General features: G+C 44.2%; 1 protein-coding gene across 3 annotated transcripts in view; it reads right to left on the bottom strand.

The window, feature by feature from the left end:
- epha8 (eph receptor A8) overlaps window positions 1–19,183 on the bottom strand; it is a 331,222-nt gene that overhangs the window by 226,030 nt on the left and 86,009 nt on the right. For all 3 annotated transcript variants that reach the window (XM_078425132.1, XM_078425133.1, XM_078425134.1), the window contains exon 3: window positions 7,726–8,389. In XM_078425132.1, coding sequence (XP_078281258.1) covers window positions 7,726–8,389 — 664 coding nt within the window. The remainder of the gene's footprint in view (window positions 1–7,725; window positions 8,390–19,183) is intronic.

The raw sequence follows: 19,183 nt of genomic DNA, 5'->3' as shown, positions 1-19,183 counted from the left end.
GTTCCAAGTGGGAAAACAGTTGGGGTACAATGTGGAAACAGGCCCAACAAGTCCGCACCGACCAGCGATCACCCCTTACACTAACACTATCCTACACACTAGGGACACTTTTTTTTTTTTTTTACCAAAGCCAATTAACCTACAAACTTGTACGTCTTTGGAGTGTGGGAGGAAACCAGAGATCTCGGAGAAAACCCTCGCAGGTCACGGTGAGAATGTACAAACTCCGTCCAGACAGCACCCATGGTCAGAATCGAACCTGGGAACTCTGGTGCTGTAAGGCAGCTGCTCTACCACTGCGCCACCATACCGCACAATTGATACAATGCTTGGAGGAGACGGAACTCCACGTGCTCATCAAATCAGTTTAATTGTCATATGCACAAGTACTGTGAGGTATAGGTCATAAGTGATAGGGGCAAAATTCGGTGCATCAAGTCTACTCTGCCATTCAATCATGGCTGATCCATCTCTCCCTCCTAACCTCATTCCCCTGCCTTCTCCCCATAACCCCTGACACCCGTACTGAACAAGAAAAGGTACAATGTAAATCTTGTTTGCAGCAGGGTCAACACAAGAATAGCTTAAATTATATGTGAGTAACACATTCTACAAGACACTGTCGAGGAAAAGGCATTAGTGCAAAAATACTCAGTTAGATAACAGGTCCAGAGTCATGTAAGAGGAGATCCGTGGTGGACCAGTGCCGACATAGAATTAGGGTTGTGCAGTTTGGATCAAAAATCTGGAAGTAGTTATTCTTGTACCTGGTGGTGCGGGACATCAGACATCTTGTACTTCCTGTGTAAGAAGGAACTGCAGATGCTGGTTTACACCAAAGATAGACACAAAATGCGTCAGGCAGCATCTCTGGAGAAAAGGGAACGAGATCCAGAAATGCTGCCTGACCCACTGAGTTACTCCGGCATTTTGTCTTCATCTTGTATCTTTTGTCTGATGGTAGCAGTGAGAATGAGACAAGGCCAGGATGGTGGGAAAGGTGAGGATCCTTGATGATAGACACAGCATCTCACGTGGATGTTTTTGATAGTGGGGAGGGCTGTGCTGTGATGGCCCTATTACTCCAGTGCTTCTTCGTTTGTTTCCTCTCCACATTCCCCACCAAGTCACTGGCCGGTCGCAGCAGCCTCAGCTCCATTGCCTAGTTTAGTTTAGTTTAGAGATGCAATGCAGAAACAGGCCATTCAGGCCACCGAGTCCTCAAGACCAGCGATCCCCGCACACTCACACTATTCTACACGCACCAGGGACAATTTACACTTATACCAAGCCGATTAACCTACAAACCTCTACGTCTTGGGAGTGTGGGAGGAAACCGAAGAACTCAGAGAAATCCCACACAGGTCATGGGTAGAAGGTACAAACTCCATACAGCCAGCACACGTGGTTGGGATGGAACCCGGGTCACCGGCACTCTAAGGCAGCAAACCTACCACTGCGCTACTGTGCCGCACAGGTAGCAAAGATTATTACAGCCCACACCTACGGTAGGTGAGCAGGCAACTGCTGGTAACAGCCTGGGGCAGAGAACGGGGGGTCAGTCCTCAGGGTTGCGGAGGGTTTGATCCAGCAAGAGAGGAGGTTTACGGTGGGAATGGCTGTGTGGTAGTTTGAAGGGAAGAGTGCAATATCAGGAAAGCAAACAAATTGGATGATTCAATTGGGAGCAACTTTGCAAAGACGTTTACCTTCTCTCCTTTATGCTGCGGGTTTGCTGGACAATGAGAAACACATTAACAAAATCAAACACGAGCCTCCCATCCTCTTTAACAAACTTAAGTGGACAAAACATGGGTTATAACTGGTAATTTGGCAGGGCAGGTGTCTTATTAACATCACACAAGAGTGCGCAGCAGTAGAGTTATTGCCTCAGTGCCAGAGACCAGGTTTTGATCTTGTGTTCAGAGTTTGCACATTCTCCCTGTGACTGCGTGGGTTTTCTCTGGGTGCTCCAGTTTCCTCACACATTCCAAAGATGGACAGGTTTGTAGGTTAATCGGTTTCGGTAAAATTGCAAATTGTTCCTGACAAGTATGGAATAGAGTACGGGGTGATCGCTGGAGTCAGTGGGCTGAAGGGCCTGTTTCCACTATGTATTTCAAAAGTAAAGTCTGAAGTTGACCTCACCAACAGCTGACTCTCCACGCTTTTACCAAATGTACATAACACACCGATCTTCGCGCTATCCAATGTGCCAAGTCGTGCAAGTCACATTAAGAATGTGTTCACATGACTCATAATCAAAATTGGAATCAAATTATCAGCTGCAGCACTAGGAAAGCTGCTGCAACATGATCTAATTTCATGGCTAAAATTTTCCAGATACGGGTATTTGAATGGACATGCCACCGGATGATGCTATGAATGATTAGCTATGAGTATTTGAAATATAGAGAGTAAGAATTCTGCTCAGGCCAGTCTGCAGTCACACATTTGAACAAAATTGTGGAAACAAGTTTTGTTGTGCCAGATGTTTAACAATTCAGGAAGAAGGTTCAATAGCCATAGCCTGGTGGGCAGCTCACAAAATAGATAACAGAACACATCAAGGGAATTATAGACCAATCTTCTTAACAATGGTGGTGAGAAAAATAATGGAATGCCGACTAAAGAAAAGAATTGAAAAATAATTATATGTGAGAAGGATAATGATGGTGTGGATTTCAAAAGGAAAAGTTTTATTTGATCAGTCCTACTGAGTTTTTTTTGAAGAGGGAACAGGGAATGTCGACAGTTGTCTGGATTTTCAAGAAGATACTGTGCCCCATAACTGTTCCAGTCAATGAGAACGGCGAACGCAGTCAAACGAGACAAGGAGCAGAACAAATTAACAGATTGGCTTCAGGACTGGAAAGTGGTTGCCTCGAAACGAAACATCACCTATTCCTTTTCTCCAGAGATGCTGCTTGGCCCGCTGAGTTATTCACGGCATCTTGTGTCTATCTGCGGTGGCGCAGCGGTAGAGTTGCTGCCTTACAGCGAATGCAGCGCCGGAGACTCAGGTTCGATCCTGACTACGGGCGCCGTCTGTACGGAGTTTGTACGTTCTCCCCGTGACCTGCGTGGGTTTTCTCCGAGATCTTCGGTTTCCTCCCACACTCCAAAGACGTACACGTATGTACGTTAATTGGCTGGGTAAAATGTCAAAATTGTCCCTAGTGGGTGTAGGATAGTGTTAATGTGCGGGGATCGCTGGGCGGTGCGGACCCGGTGGGCCGAAGGGCCTGTTTCCGCGCTGTATCTCTAAATCTAAATCTAAATCTATTCACAGTGGGAGGAGGTGGGTGTTGGTGGACTTAGGGATCAGTGCTGGGACCAACGCAGTTCATAATTTACATTAGCTATTTACACCCCTGGTCAGGACAGTAATATTCCGCTCATCCAGCACCCTTGCCATTTGGTGGTGCCGGCCAGAGAGGTTTTCCAGACTCGTAGATTTACTCCTTTTAATATCATGACATCTTTAAAAAGGTGCTTCAGATACAGGTCAGATATACTCTCAAAAGAGATAGGTAAGGAGATGAAACCAAGTGCTTCCAAGGTGATAAGATCTTAAAACCATAAGACATGGGAGCAGAATTTAGCCATTCGGCCCATCGACTCTCCTTTTTACAGATGCCCTACAGACTGGCCAAATATGACCTTCCCTTCCAATTGCATGTATTGTGTTCCTCATCACACCCAAACAATGTTCCTCATCACACCCATACAATGTTAGCAAGATGCCATTGCAGTGGAATCCTGCCTGCTTCAGGCACTGTCAAACACACAATATCAGCCCATCCACGTTTAAGTTTAAGTTTAGATTCGAGAAACAGCGCGGAAACAGGTTCTTCGGCCCACCGTGTCTGCACCAACCAGCGATCCCCGCCCATTAACACTATCCTACACACACTAGGGGCAATTTACAATTTTACCAAGTCACTTTACCTAACAAACCTGTACGTCTTTGGAGTGTGGGAGGAAACCGGAGTTCCCGGAGAATACCCCATGCAGGTCAAGGGGCGAGCATGCAAACTCCGTACAGACAGCACCCGAAGTCAGGATCAAACCCGGGTCCCTAGCACTGTAAAGCAGCAACTCTACCACTGCACCACCTGTTTAAAGACAATGTTTAGGAGCTGATTGGAGTGACACAGGGCCGTTTTTACAGCATTATGGGCCCCCGGGCAAAGCACTTACCGAAAAGCACTTAGCGATGGACTTAGGGTGCTACATTGTTGCAAAAAGCACTTACAGATCGCTGTGAGAAGCACTTAGGGATGGAAAATGTTGCGAAAAAAGCACTTATTGAACCTACATTTTTAAAGTAGCATTTATTTATTGCAAGTCACTTAACATACACAGATCAGCATGGGGCCCCTATGCTCGTGGGGCCCCGGGCAAGTGCCCATCAGGCCCATGCGTTAAGACGGCCCTGGAGTGACATGCATACCTAGTGTACTAATGGAAGCCTACCACTTAATCTTAGTCTTAATATACTTAATCCAAGTATAGAAATCCTTAACCAAAGGTGAACAAAGTGAAGGAACTAAATTATCCAAATTATAAAATCAGACTCTGAGGCTTGGGTCAAAAACCAACACAAGAGCAAGTGTATGAACGGATTATAAAGTCAAGTGTATCCTACACCAAGTCATTATTCTAGTTGGAAACACCAAGATTGCATTCGAGCCCTGCAAAAAAATTGGACTGCACAGATCAAAATTCACAGCTCATTAGATGACAGGAAATTACATTTTAAACTATCTCACCTGCTCCATTTGCCAGTATTCATCATAATATAATCATAGGATGAGATTACCGGCACTTAGTTTAATAACATTTGCCTTGCTGTTAATTGTTTTCTGCTTTAACCTGTTAAAGTCTAAAAAAATTCTAATCGAACTGTAGGCAGATGTTCAGAGCATACTGTACCATCTGCAAACTCACTGAACTCCCACTTTTAACATACACCTTTGGCTAGAATAGTATTTTATTGACTTATCATGCAGAGGGTCTTCTCTTTAAGAAATGATGACATGGAGTAAGGTGGGATTGAATTTTGGACGCTTTTTTTAACATACACTTGGCAAACAACTACAAGAGTCAATTGTTGAAATGCGTGAAATGTCCACTTCCTTTTTGTACAGATCCTCCAGGATATCTAGAAGGTTGAAGATGCTTCAACCAAGGCCACATCCAAGATATTCATGCCAGGAATGTGAGTATGCTTCTTGCCCCCACATCTTGTGGCTTAGCACACATTTCCATTCTACCTAGTTGACCAAGATGTTTTGCCATCAGCACTAATCTCTTCCCTTTTGGCAATGTCAATTTTACATTCCTTTGAAATAAGTTGAGAGTTTTATCCCAGCTCAGGGTGTGTGTTTTTCTTGTGAAATAATACACTTGAATGAATGAGTGACTTTATTATCACGCGACGTGTCACAGTGAGATTCTTTGTTTTGCACACACCCAGGGTATGCAAAGGGAGGCCACATAAAGGGCGCTGACAAAGTTACTTCATCCAAAGAGTTTATGCAGAATGTGTTTTCACAAACATTCAGCCCACGTGCTTTAATATCAACGAATATTCAGCAGGGGCAGGTGGACATGTTATCGTTTTTTGTTTAATTGTTGAGAGATAAATGTTGATGGGCACAGGCCACTGGAAAATAACTGATCAGATGAATCATGTTTGACTTCATATTCCAACAGGAGCACTGTGCCTTATTTTAAGTTACAATGGGAGTGAATGGAGTCAGTAGAAAATGGGTTATCAGTTAAAAAAAACTGTCATCAGAGAATGGGGAAAAAAGGAAAGAAAATACATTGTGCAGAATGTTGTTTATAAAGTTGCACTCTGGCACATATATAGTAATTAAATCTCTGGTGAAGTGATTTTGATCATATAAATTAATAATTTTCCCTTTCCTCAGATGCCTCCTAACCTGTTGATTGTTTCCTGCAATACCCATCTTGATTTCAGTTTTTCCCTTTTCTTTTCAGTAATTAAGGTTCCTGCAACCGCAGGAGATGCAACACCTGTCCCTTTACCTCCCCCCTCAACTCCATCCAAGGACCCAAACAGTCTTTCCAGGTGAGGCAGAGGTTGATTTGCACCTCCTCCAACCTCATCTTCTGTATCCGCTGCTCCAGATGTCAACTTATTTACATCGGCGAAACCAAATGCAGGCTCGGCGATCGCTTCGCTCAACACCTGCGCTCAGTCCGCATTAACCAATCTGATCTCCCGGTGGCTGAGCACTTCAACTCCCCCTCCCATTCCCAGTCTGACCTTTCTATCATGGGCCTCCTCCAGTGCCATAGTGAGTCCAACTGGAAATTGGAGGAACAGCACCTCATATTTCGCCTGGGCAGCTTGCAGCCCAGTGGTATGAACATTGACTTCTCCAACTTTAGATAGTTCCTCTGTCCCTCTCTTCCCCTCCTCCTTCCCAGATCTCCCACTGTCTTCCTGTCTCCACCTATATCCTTCCTTTGTCCCGCCCCCCTGACATCAGTCTGAAGAAGGGTCTCGACCCGAAACGTCGCCCATTCCTTCTCTCCTGAGATGCTGCCTGACCTGCTGAGTTACTCCAGCATTTTGTGAATAAATACCTTTGATTTGCACCAGCATCTGCAGTTATTTTCTTACATTAAGGTTGCATTGAAATCAATATTGGTCAAGGACGAGGCAATGATGCCAAAAGTCACAGTGTTCGAGCACATCGCCAGTGGAGATGCAATGGTCATTTCTGGGTGCTAACCGTCAGTGGGGCTTCGTGCAATTCATTGGGCAGATGTCTACCTGCTCAAAGATCTGTGGAAGGATAGCCGAACCGAAGCCTATCTAAAGTGCACCTGGCAAAAGAGAAGCAAAGCAAGTCTTTTCGTGGCCAATTATTTCATCCAAAGTCTTTGTCAAACTTATGGGTAAAGGTTGCTGCTGAATGTTGTTCCCTGGCTACTCCTGTAACATACATTTTTAACAGCCACACCACGTCCTTATCCTGACTTGGAAGGTTTACAACGCCACAATCAATCTTTCACCCCGATAAAAAAATATATATTTTGCAGCTCCTACAACACCTCATGGTCCCTTTGGAAATATTTAAATCTGAGGCAATAAATGATCGTAAGCCTTCTCCTTTATGCAACTGATGACATACCACACACCATCACAGTATCAATGGCAAGCTCCTGTTTCAGTGCGTTTCCCCAGTAATTGCACCTCGTCACTTCATTACTCAACGTCCACCTTCACGAGCAGCAAAGTGAGCTCGAGCCAGTAATCCCAAAACACTGATAAAATCCCACAACCTGCAAACCCCAAAAGATACCATTCAAGTCCTGTTAGCAGTAACAGCGCTCCGTATTAAATGTTAACCTCGTGGTATACTTCGGATGGTGATGTTTAAGAAGAACTGGCAGCAAATTTTTGTGCGGTCCCTGTCAAAGAAATAGGGGGAACGCAGAGTGAAATAGATCAAGATTCATCAGGTAGACCTTCTACCTTCCTGGCAGACAGGCAATGCAGTGATAATGGAGTACTTCACTAGTCATAGCGCTTCACCTCAATCAAATAGTCTGCAACTGATCCAAAAGGTAAGACTTTCCCACCGCTGGGAGGATGTGAGAAAGACAGGTGCAAAGATGGATCTGCTGCTATGTCACCCGATTCACATGAAGAAGAGATTTCAAAGACGAAGGAAGTCTTACCTTGGCAACTGTCTCGTTGCTCCTCATACCCGGCACTGCAGACGCATTTCCCGATGGGCACGAGCCACTCTCCCTCTGCACTGCAATACATCTTGGGCGTATCTCTCTCCTCACTGTGGTCCACGCACTGACCTTGAACTTCAACCAGGGACGAGGAGTCGGCGCCGGTCACTGCATCCCGAAAGACAGCCAAGTTCCGAATCATGGCCGGGCATTTCTTGTAGTAGACCCTCACCGACACGATGGCGATGCAAGCTCCGATGTCTTGGAAGGCCAGGTAGATTCCCTTTTTGTTCAGTGGGCCCACCCCGCGGACCTCCGTGTTTAACTTCAGTTTCCGCACTCCCAGGTCGACACTGGTGAAGCTTTCATCAGCCGCCACTGTGTCGATCTTGACAAACTGGTTCTCCAAGACATTGGGGCCGATGTCTCTGTCTGACTCAAAGTAATAGAGGTTGAAGGTCTCCTTGCAGGTCCCCGCGACGCCAGGCATGCTGTTGCAGTCTCGGAGGGTGAACTTAACCTCGATGTACATTCGATGTGCCCCGTTCCGCTGGAGCCAATTAGTCCTCAGCCAGTTGTTTTGGTTTGGGGACATGACGTTGCAGACTTGGTAGGTGTGGATCGGAGTGAAGAACTCGTCCATCTCACTGATGGCATCCCACTGCAAAAGGAAAACAAACGCATTCAATCACGCCATTTACATTGTCCTTTCGGGAATGAAAATTGGTTACGAAACACAAAAACTAGGAATATGGTACTCAGCACATCAGGCAGTATCTGCAGATTGGGCACGACTACTTCACACAAGGGTAGTGGTGAACTGACTGCTCGGATCCGAGCTTGATGTGAACTTTGGAACCAGCTACGGACACACAGTGCTGGAATAACTCAGCAGATCAGGTAGCATCTCTGGAGGAACATTTTGGGTTGGGACCCTTCATCAGACATTTCTGCATGAAATGTTAAGACACAAAATGCTGGAGTAACTCAGCGGGGAAAGGCAGCATCTCAGGAGAGAAGGAAGGGGTGACGTTTTGGGTCGAGACCCTTCTTCAGTCTGAAGAAGGGTCTCCACCGGAAACATCACCCATTCCTTCTACCCAGAGATACTGCCTGTCCGCTGAGTTACTCCAGCATTTTGTGTCTATCTTTGGTTTAACCTAGCATCTGCAGTGCCTTCCAACGCATTTCCGCATTGTTTCTCCATTGACAGTTCCGACTTTTGACCCAGTTCCGTGGATAATTTGTGCAAATTAATATCATTAGCCATTAAGAATATCATGCAAGGACATTGCAAACTCTCATTATGCAGACCTTGAATGTGAATGGGATCCTGGCTCCTGAGGAGGTCAATTCTTGGTCCCAAGGGCTGACTGAGAAACTGACCGAGGATCCACGTACCCAAAGTGCAGAAAGGGACTGCAGATGCTGGTTGAAACGGAAGAAAGACACAAAGTGCAGCGCGTCAGGAGGCATCTCTGGAGGAAAAAGGTTGGGTGACGTTTCTGGTCGGAACCCTTCTTCAGACTTCTTCGACAGTCTGTAGAAGGGTCCTACCCAAAATGTCACCCATTCCCTTTTTCTCCACAGATGCTGCCTGGCCCGCTGAGTTACTCCAGCACTTTGCGTCTAGCCACGTACTTGAACATGGCTCAATCTGAATTTCACACCAAAAACCTCCATGGTTCAAATTCATCTCAGGGACCTTTTACACATTCAGATTGAGTAGGCATAAGGATTATAATGGCTCAGTGGTGCACAGTTACAGTACAGCAATAGAAACTATGACCTCTGCAAACGCACAGCCTGGGTACAGTAATAGCTTATATTATACTTGTAAACAAGTGGGGTTTTTTAAATTTATACATGTGAATCACGGGATCTCTGCATCTTTACACCACTATTAAAACTTGCATCTTGTCACTTCTCGTTCGTTCTTCCAACCCTTCTCTGCACTGAAGTCTGTCACCTTGAATCTGCCCATCTCATCAGCCTGCCAATATCTTCCTGAAGCTACGGCTACCCTGTCGACCTTAGACTTGCCTTCTACATTACCTGCTAATCCTCTCTCAAGGACACACTTCACCTTGTTAACTCGTCTGTACTTTCTGCATTCACCTTGCTTCGTCGTGGTGCTAACAACCTGACATTTATCCCACGTCTTCCGCTTTGTCTCGTTTCATTTCAATGCCTTTAGTATTTCCGAGCTCCGGCTTTGGACTTTCTCCATCTTTCATCCTCAACAGTGAACGTTTCTCATCTGCATCGACACTACATAATTGGTGCTGATTCACATTAGCTTGCCATCGTGTTTTTCCAATTCCCCTGGGCCAGGTTATTGTTCAACTCATTGAAATTAAGTTTCTTCAAGCTGCTTATCTGGTGATAGCTGGTAACATTTAAAAAGGCAAAAATGACACTCTATCTAAAGAAGTTGTGGAAGATATGCCAGGGACTCTGTTTGATGTTTATGCAAATCATTTTCAAGAGGAATAGTGTAAAATGTCTGTATTTTAAAAAGGGTGACAGAAACTATACATGTTTTGATTTAGTGCCATTGGTAGGAAAGATCGGATAATTTTTAAATGTCAAATTTTTAAGTTTCATTTATTTTCCTGCGTTTATTACTGCATTGGAGGTCTCTGGCTCTGACCCTTTGATGGTCAGCAGCCCTGAACAGAATCCTCATGGGTCATCGATGCCACTGTGTTTAGAAGGATGAAGGGGATCTGATTGAAACGCGACCGCATCATGAGAGGTCTAGATAGAATGGATGTGGAGAGGATGTTTCCAGTAGTGGGAGAGTCAAGGACCAGAGGGCACGGCCTCAGAATAAAATGACGTAACTTTAGAATGGAGATGAGGAGCAACTTCTTTAGCCACAGGGTGGTGAATCTGTGTAATTAATTGCCATAGACGGCAATGGAGGCCATGTCATTTGGTATTTTTAAAGCAGAGAATGATAGGTTCTTGATTTGTAAGGGCATCAAAGGTTATGGGGAGAAGGAAGGAGAATGTAGTTGAGAAGGAAAAATAGATCAGCCATTATCAAATGACAGAGCAGACTCGATGGGCCGAATGGTCTAATTCTGCCCCAATGTTTTATGAACATGACTCCTCATTTCACAAGAAGATGCCTAATGACCCAAAGTGGAGTTGTAACTGTGCCTGACCATGAAACACTTCATCTCAACCTGCCAGAGATGCATTATTTCCCACTTGACAATCCATTAATTGGATTTGCAACATTGGCTTGTGCTAAATCTCCACATGGGAAAGAAAGATATTGTAAGAATGGCAAAAGAAAATGAAGGGAGGATAAGATGGGATGCGCTCTGATGGAGAGTGAAGGCTGGTATGGGCTGGTTGGGCCAAATGGCCTGTACCTGCGCTGTAAACTCTTTGCATTTAGCCACGTACACAGCATTCAATTATGACAAGATTATTAAACCATCACTGGGAGAACCAGAAGGGCAAATGGCTAAACAGTCGAAGGAAGCAATTGTGGATATCCAGGCTTGAAACATGAAAACATATCAGATAAATTAATAGAATTATCTTCTGCTGAGTTTAAAATATAAATGATAAATATTAATTTAGCTTTTTATACAAACCCTATGTTTGAAGTTTAATGCTTGTGGATGGGGCTTCTTTAAGTATGGCTTCCTGAAGGGAATGGAGATGAAAGTTTTTGCAAAAAATTATATATTTAGGGATTGTAACCTGCACCCAATTCTTTTTTTTTTTTTTTTTTTTTTTCTCTCTCTCTATTCCTAATTTTATTTATTTTTTTATTTTTTTTTCAATGTATTTATTCTTATTTTTACAGAACTTTTTAGAAAACAAGCCCTCCCACCCTTCCCCCCCCACCCCCACCCCTTATACTAACCCCAAATAAGAAAAAAGAAGAAAAGAAAAAAAGATTAAAGATTGCCTGGGTGATAGATATAAAATTAATTTATCAAGGATTATTTGTTAACTTTTCTCAGTTCCAAAAGACTGAAGGGGATGGCACAGTGGCACAACTGTCACAGTTGCTGTCTCACCGCTCCAGAGACCGGATTCAATCCTGACCTCGGGTGGTGTGTGGAGTTTGCACGTTCTCCCCTGTGACCACGTGGGTTTCCTCCTGGTGCTCCAGGTTTCTCCCACATCCCCAAGATGTGAAGATTTGCAGGTTAATTGGCTTCTGTAAAAAGAAAATACCCCAGGTGTGTAGGGAGTGGATGAGAAAGTGGTATGACACAGAACTAATGTGATCGACCGACGGTCAGTGCGGACTTGATGGGCTGGAGGGACTGTTTCCATGCTGTGTCTCTCTAAAACTAAAATTATAAAACTAATCAAGGTATTAACTTTGTTTTCTTATCAACTGATCTAAATTTGGCTCTTAGTTTTTTTTGCTTTTGAAATAATGTTAACATGCAAAAATAGTAATAAAGGCATTATGCACTCAGCGTCAGAGACTGCACAGTTGCTGCATATTATCCATGCAGGGGTTAATGCGAAGAAAACCGTGTAACCTTGGGCTCTACCTCTCAAAAGGAAGACTGAATGTGAAACAGCTCTTGCTTTTTACAACTGCAAAGGGGAAAGGTTCTCAAAATCTATTTCCAGACCTGGGGCAATGGCACAGCTGAAACATTTCCAGCTCGGAGCTTCAAGGGACAGGTAACCTGACCATCATTTGGATCTGAATCCAATGCTCCCAACATCAATCAATGGATCACCTTCCATTACCCATTACTTCCACGGTGCAATTTTCCAACTCTTCTTTAACTTTGAAAGTGCTTATGTATTTTAGGACAAAGCAATATCAGCAAAACAAAAAGGCAATCTGAAGCCATGTCACCTCCACACATCCCAAACAGCTTGTCTTTTCTTTCACTCTCTGAAGAGAAACCTTCACCTTCTTTCCATTTTATCTCTAACTCAAGGACCAGAGGACATAGGTCTAAGGTGAAGGGGAAAAGATTTTTATCAGAAATTGAGAGGTAACTTTTTCACACAAAGGGTGGTGGTTGTATGGAACGAGTTGCCAGAGGAGGAAGTTGAGCAAGGGACTATCCCAATGTTTAAGAAACAGTTGGACAGGTACATGGATAGGACGGGTTTGGAGGGATATGGACCAAACGCAGCCAGGTGGGACTAGTGTAGCTGGGTTATGTTGGCCAGTGTGGGCAAGTTGGGCCTGTTTCCATGCTGACTCTAACTGCTGACTCGCGGCTGATTTACTATGTCCACGGACTTCGGTCAAGATTCCTATCAAAGGGCAAAAGGGAGGACAGTGGCGGCATTAGCAACATTCTGCTGAAGGGTATGAAGGAGAGTTTGAAACCATAAGACGCAGACCTCAGAAATTGGAAGATGCAGCAGCTCAGAGAGCCCCTGGCTCATAATGCCGAGACCCAGGTTCTATCCTGACCCTGGGTACTGTCTGAGTGGAACTTCCATGTTCTCCTTGCGACTACATTTCAGTTTCCTCCCACATCCCAAAGATTAATTAGCCATTGTATATTGACCTTAGTGCGTTGAACGCTGATACAGTCTGGGCAGACTTAAATAGAATGGGGGGGAAAGTAACAATGGGATTAATGAAGAATTAGTGTAAAATGGGAGGTTGATGGTTGATAGGCCGAAGGGTCAGTTTCCATTTGTATATCTCAGTGACTCTATGACCAACAAAGTTTTATGTAAAGGAGGGGAAAACACTAGAAGACATCTTCCTGTTCTTGGATTTTTAACGATCCTTTCTTGGTCCTACAGTTACACGCAACTATACCCCAATAAACGAGTGTACATGTGACCGGATGTATTTTGGGATTTCAGGCTTGGTTATTTGAATTGAGCAATGAAAGCATTGTACACCTTGTTGGTTGAGATCAGCCGCTAAATGGGGTTCATCAGTGAAATGATTCCATATTCTCAGTCCAGTTCAGTTTGTTGTCACGTGTACTGAGGTACAATGGAAAGCTCTTGTTGTGTGCTATCCATATACTAAAACTCTCATTTGTTTGTTTATTTGTGATCAAACTACAGCCAAAACGGTACACGATAGCTTGACAATTTTAGGCCCACCTTTCTCACTGTCATCGCTTTAATGGTAAAGCAAGTAGTTTTATTGAAATCGGTGTTATATTTTTAAGTTATTCAGATTTTAATGTTTAAATCTATCCTAGGGAGGGAGGAGGGAGGGAGGGAGGTGGGGGGGAAGGGAGGGAGGGAGAGAGGGGGAAGGTTAAGGGGGATGGAGAGGGGGGAAGGGGAAGTGGGGAGGGGAGGGGGAGGGGGAGGGGGAGGGGAGGGAGGGAGGGAGGGAGGGAGGTAGGAGAGGGTGCTGCAACAATGCAGGAGAGGTTTGGGCCCAACGACAGAGAATCTCACCCTTATTCCAACCTCCAAACTTGGCTCTGCACCGGATTAATTTAATTTATCGGCACGAAAGCCCGCTTTAATAAATTGTCAACTTGCTTTGCATCGTGTTCATTAACTCACAGTCCAGTTTAGACACGGTCTGATTTATTCTTCCATCGATCTGCAGTGGCTGTAAACTCACCCATCCTCTATCAAGCCCAAACGTCCTCTCTTAATTGTGAAGAGATTTGGTGAGGCTCTGCTCACAACCTGTAATGCGGTCTATACCAACGTGTCAGTGCGCGCTGCTGGCTCAGCCACCCTGGTGTGATCCTGACCTCAGGTACTGTCTGTGTGGGACTTGCACATCCTCCCTGACCACCCAGATGCCAGTGAGTGATCCAGTTTTGCCTGCATTTCACAGATGTACCAATGGGTTGACTGGATTCTGTAAATGACCCCTTAGCGTATACAAAGATGCAAAACAATTGAAGGCGAGGTCACATAGAAACATGGAAAATAGGTGCAGGAGGAGGCCATTCGGCTCTTTAAGCCAGCACCGCCATTCAATATGATCATGGCTGATCATCCAAAATCAGTGCCCCGTTCCTGCTTTCTCCCCATATCCCCTGATTCCGTTAGCCCTACGAGCTATATGTAACTCTCTCTTGAATACATCTCCCTTTCAGGGAATTAAAGAGCTTAAAGGTGAAGGGGAATGGACTGATGGTATTCCCTACACTGGAAACCAGTGTCGATCAGGTGGGCCGAATATATTGCAATAAGTAAACAATGACCATAGATAGTTTAATTGATCATGGTTTAAGGGAAATACAACACTCCCATTATGTATTCCTTATTCCTTCTTAAAAAATAATTGTTAAAATTTCAGAATTCAGGTCATAGAGTTATATAGCACAGAAACAGGCCCTTTTGTCCCAAGTCATCCACACCGACCAAGATGTCTATCTAAGGCTAGTTCCATTTGCCCGTGTTTGACCCATATACCTGTAAACTTTTCCTGTTCATGTCCCTGACCAAATGTCTTTCAGAAGTGCTTCTAGTTCCATTATCATCCATGCACGTCACATGTTTCAGATCGAGGAACCTTTTCAGCTGTTACTGTGATTACACCAATGTCACAGGAATCCACTCACAGGAACAAAGTGCGGAGCAGATTTCTGTGAGGATATCTTCTCTTGGATGCTGTTCTTACTGGGAAACTATGGAAATGATGTGATGGCCCTGGATGGACCAAGTGTAGAGATTTGTCTGGATCAAGGTCCAGTCAAGGTTATTGTCATCTACACAAGGATAGTGAAGTACAGATACAACTTAGATCTTGCTTGCAGCAACAGCACAGCCACATAGACTTAGACACACACAAAAACACAAATTAGGGATTGTGGTGCTTTAGTTGTGGGGAGAGCTTGGACAGATTGGGATTGTGTAACCTAGACTGAAGGAAGCTCAGGAATGACCGGATGTCTGGGGTTAAGAGGGAAAGATAGATCAGCCGTGATTGAATGGTGGCGTAGACTTGATGGGCCAAATGGCCTAATTCTGCTCCTATCACTTACGAACATCATGAGAGCCATAAATGGGGTTGACAGTCAAAGTCTTTTTCCCATGCCAGTGGTACCAAAAACAAGAAAGCATGGGTTTAAGGTGTTTTAAACGCGATCTCAGGAGTAAGTTTTGTTTTCTGCACAGAGTTCGGTGCTGGGACCCCAGCTATTTACGATATACATTAATGACTTAGATGAAGGGATTAAAAGTACCATTAGCAAATTTGCAGATGATACTAAGCTGGGGGGTAGTGTGAATTGTGAGGAAGATGCAATAAGGCTGCAGGGTGACTTGGACAGGTTGTGTGAGTGGGCGGATACATGGCAGATGCAGTTTAATGTAGATAAGTGTGAGGTTATTCACTTTGGAAGTAAGAATAGAAAGGCAGATTATTATCTGAATGGTGTCAAGTTAGGAAGAGGGGATGTTCAATGAGATCTGGGTGTCCTAGTGCATCAGTCACTGAAAGGAAGCATGCAGGTACAGCAGGCAGTGAAGAAAGCCAATGGAATGTTGGCCTTCATAACAAGAGGAGTTGAATATAGGAGCAAAGAGGTCCTTCTACAGTTGTACCGGGCCCTGGTGAGACCGCACCTGGAGTACTGTGTGCAGTTTTGGTCTCCAAATTTGAGGAAGGATATTCTTGCTATTGAGGGCGTGCAGCGTAGGTTCACTAGGTTAATTCCCGGAATGGCAGGACTGTCGTATGTTGAAAGGCTGGAGCAATTAGGCTTGTATACACTGGAATTTAGAAGGATGAGGGGGGATCTTATTGAAACATATAAGATAATTAGGGGATTGGACACATTAGAGGCAGGAAACATGTTCCCAATGTTGGGGGAGTCCAGAACAAGGGGCCACAGTTTAAGAATAAGGGGTAGGCCATTTAGAACGGAGATGAGGAAGAACTTTTTCAGTCAGACAGTGGTGAAGGTGTGGAATTCTCTGCCTCAGAAGGCAGTGGAGGCCAGTTCGTTGGATGATTTCAAGAGAGAGCTGGATAGAGCTCTTAAGGATAGCGGAGTGAGGGGGTATGGGGAGAAGGCAGGAACGGGGTACTGATTGAGAGTGATCAGCCATGATCGCATTGAATGGCGGTGCTGGCTCGAAGGGGTGAATGGCCTACTCCTGCACCTATTGTCTATTGTCTATTGTCTAATATTTGGAACATGCTGCTGGAGGAGGTAATTGAGTAATAGAGTCATAAAGCACAAGCTCTTTGGCCTAACGTGACCATGCCAACCAAAATAGAAACATAGGAAATAGGTGCAGGAGTAGGCCATTCGGCCCTTCGAGCCAGCACCGCCATTCAATATGATCATGGCTGATGCAAAGATGGCAAAATGCCTCATCTTTACTAATCACACCTGCCTGCATATGGCCCCTCTCCCTCTAAACATTAGTGGAGTGAGATATAATCACTGCATTTAAGAGGCATTTAGACACATACTTGGATAGGAAGACTTAGAAGGATATGGTCCTAACGGGGGCAAATGGGATTAGTACAAATGGGCAAAAAGATCGACCTGGAGATGGGAAACCAAAGAGCCCATTTCCGCGATGCACAACGACAACTCTACGATGTCTTGTAAAGTGGCAACGAAACACCAACAAAATGACCATGTTTCCAGCTGGGTTTGAAAATCGATTCACTTATGAGGAAAGTTTCTGAGTATAAAAGCAGTAACTCATACACAAGGGTCCATTACTTGGTTGCAGAACCAAGATCATGGTGAGGATGCACTCAGTGTGAAAAGAAACATTGGAAGATAATAGAAGATTGAGGAGGTTTGAATAAGTCTTACTTGCACAAGTAACCTACACCTTTGTATTTTTTTAAGCGGTCTATTTGATTGCCAGCCAGAATCTGGTTGCTCCTGAGTGCAACTATAGGGGAAATTCCAGGGCAAGGTGCTAAGAAGAAATGTGTAGGAAAGAACTGCAGATGCTGTTTCTACATTTGACTTTCCTACATTAAACCAGCATCTGCAGTTCTTTCCTACAAGTCTGAAGAAGGATCTCGACCCGAAACATCATCCATTCCATCTCTCCAGAGATGCTGCCTGTCCCGCTGAGTTACTCCAGCATTTTGTGTCTATCTACTAAGAAGAAACTTCAGCTCTCCGGGGGTTTCCTGATTCCATCATTGTGCCTCCCAGGCGTACTAATCATGGTATACCTGAAAATATAAGAGTGTTTTTGCTGATTGCAAGCACACCTGCAGCGTGAGAAATTATGCCACTCGAAGGTACTGACAGCTAAATAACAAGCTTGGAGCTCAACGTAGAAGGCAAATGCTTCCAAGTTGTTTCTCATCTTTAATGCCGACATCGTGTTATTGTGTACTACCTGAAAGATAAGTAAAGCCAAGCGTAAACGGCCGTGTAGAAGCAATAAGAAAGCCATTTGATACAAGTTTATTTTCAATGTGACCGCTTGCAATTTAGAGCATAACACCAGACAGTTAATTGTGAAATTTCATGGTCTGTTTCAGATAGCACAGTGACAAATTTGCCATGCATTTCCCTGTGGTACCTTTGCACAGTCTCCTTTGACGAATTTAAATTTAAGACAAAATTGTCATTTAAAGTCATAAAAACGAAATTGAATTAAATGAAATCGGATCCCTGTCGACAGCTCTGACGTGAGCAGCCTGGCTGATTCTTTAAGGCTTTCAGATTTTGCCTCTACACTGAAAATTCTGCCTCTCGTTTGCCAACACTCTGATTTCTATCATTTTTCCCTGCGTACTTAAAAGCCTAAAAATATCTCTGCGTTTTCACCTTGTTAAATCTGTTGGAATTATCACAAATTTAAACTGACAAATGCAAATGCATCGTGTACTGTGATTAAAAATTATATTAATGCCCATGCTGTATAAAAAATTTTGATAGGACTACAGGAACAGGAATTTGTACATCAAGCTGTCTCCTAATTGTGGGTGATAATATGGACAATAGACAATAGGTGCAGGAGTAGGCCATTCAGCCCTTCGAGCCAGCACCACCATTCAATGTGATCATGGCTATTTATTCACAAAATGCTGGAGTAACTCAGCAGGTCAGGCAGCATCGCGGCAGAGAAGGAATAGGTGACGTTTCGGGTCGAGACCCTTCTTCAGACTGATCAACCTCCTGCCCTCCTACTCTACGATCTGCAGTTATTTTCTTATACTAATGTGATCATGGCTGATCATTCTCAATCGGTACCCCGTTCCTGCCCTCTCCCCATCCTGACTCCGCTATCCTTAAGAGCTCTATCTAGCTCTCTCTTGAATGCAACACAACGAGACCCAGAGAGGGGCTTACAAATGTCAGAAACGTGCCACTTTCAATATCACAGCAATTAAGAAACAAAACAGGTACAAAGTCAGAAGATTCTAATATTTCACCAAAGACTATTCTGAAGCATTAGATTCCATTAGATAGATCTCAGGGCTTTATTAAGTTTGGTTAAACGCGGGAAAAGAGGAAGAGATGGAATAACAAGATTGGCCCCATGCATAAAGGGAGAGAGCCTCAATAAAGCTTTT

This window comes from Rhinoraja longicauda, chromosome 30 (assembly GCF_053455715.1).
Source record: "Rhinoraja longicauda isolate Sanriku21f chromosome 30, sRhiLon1.1, whole genome shotgun sequence".
In the NCBI taxonomy this organism is placed as follows: Eukaryota; Metazoa; Chordata; class Chondrichthyes; order Rajiformes; family Arhynchobatidae; genus Rhinoraja; species Rhinoraja longicauda.
Note: the sequence above shows the minus strand (reverse complement) of the source record. Positions and strands in the feature narration are given on the sequence as shown.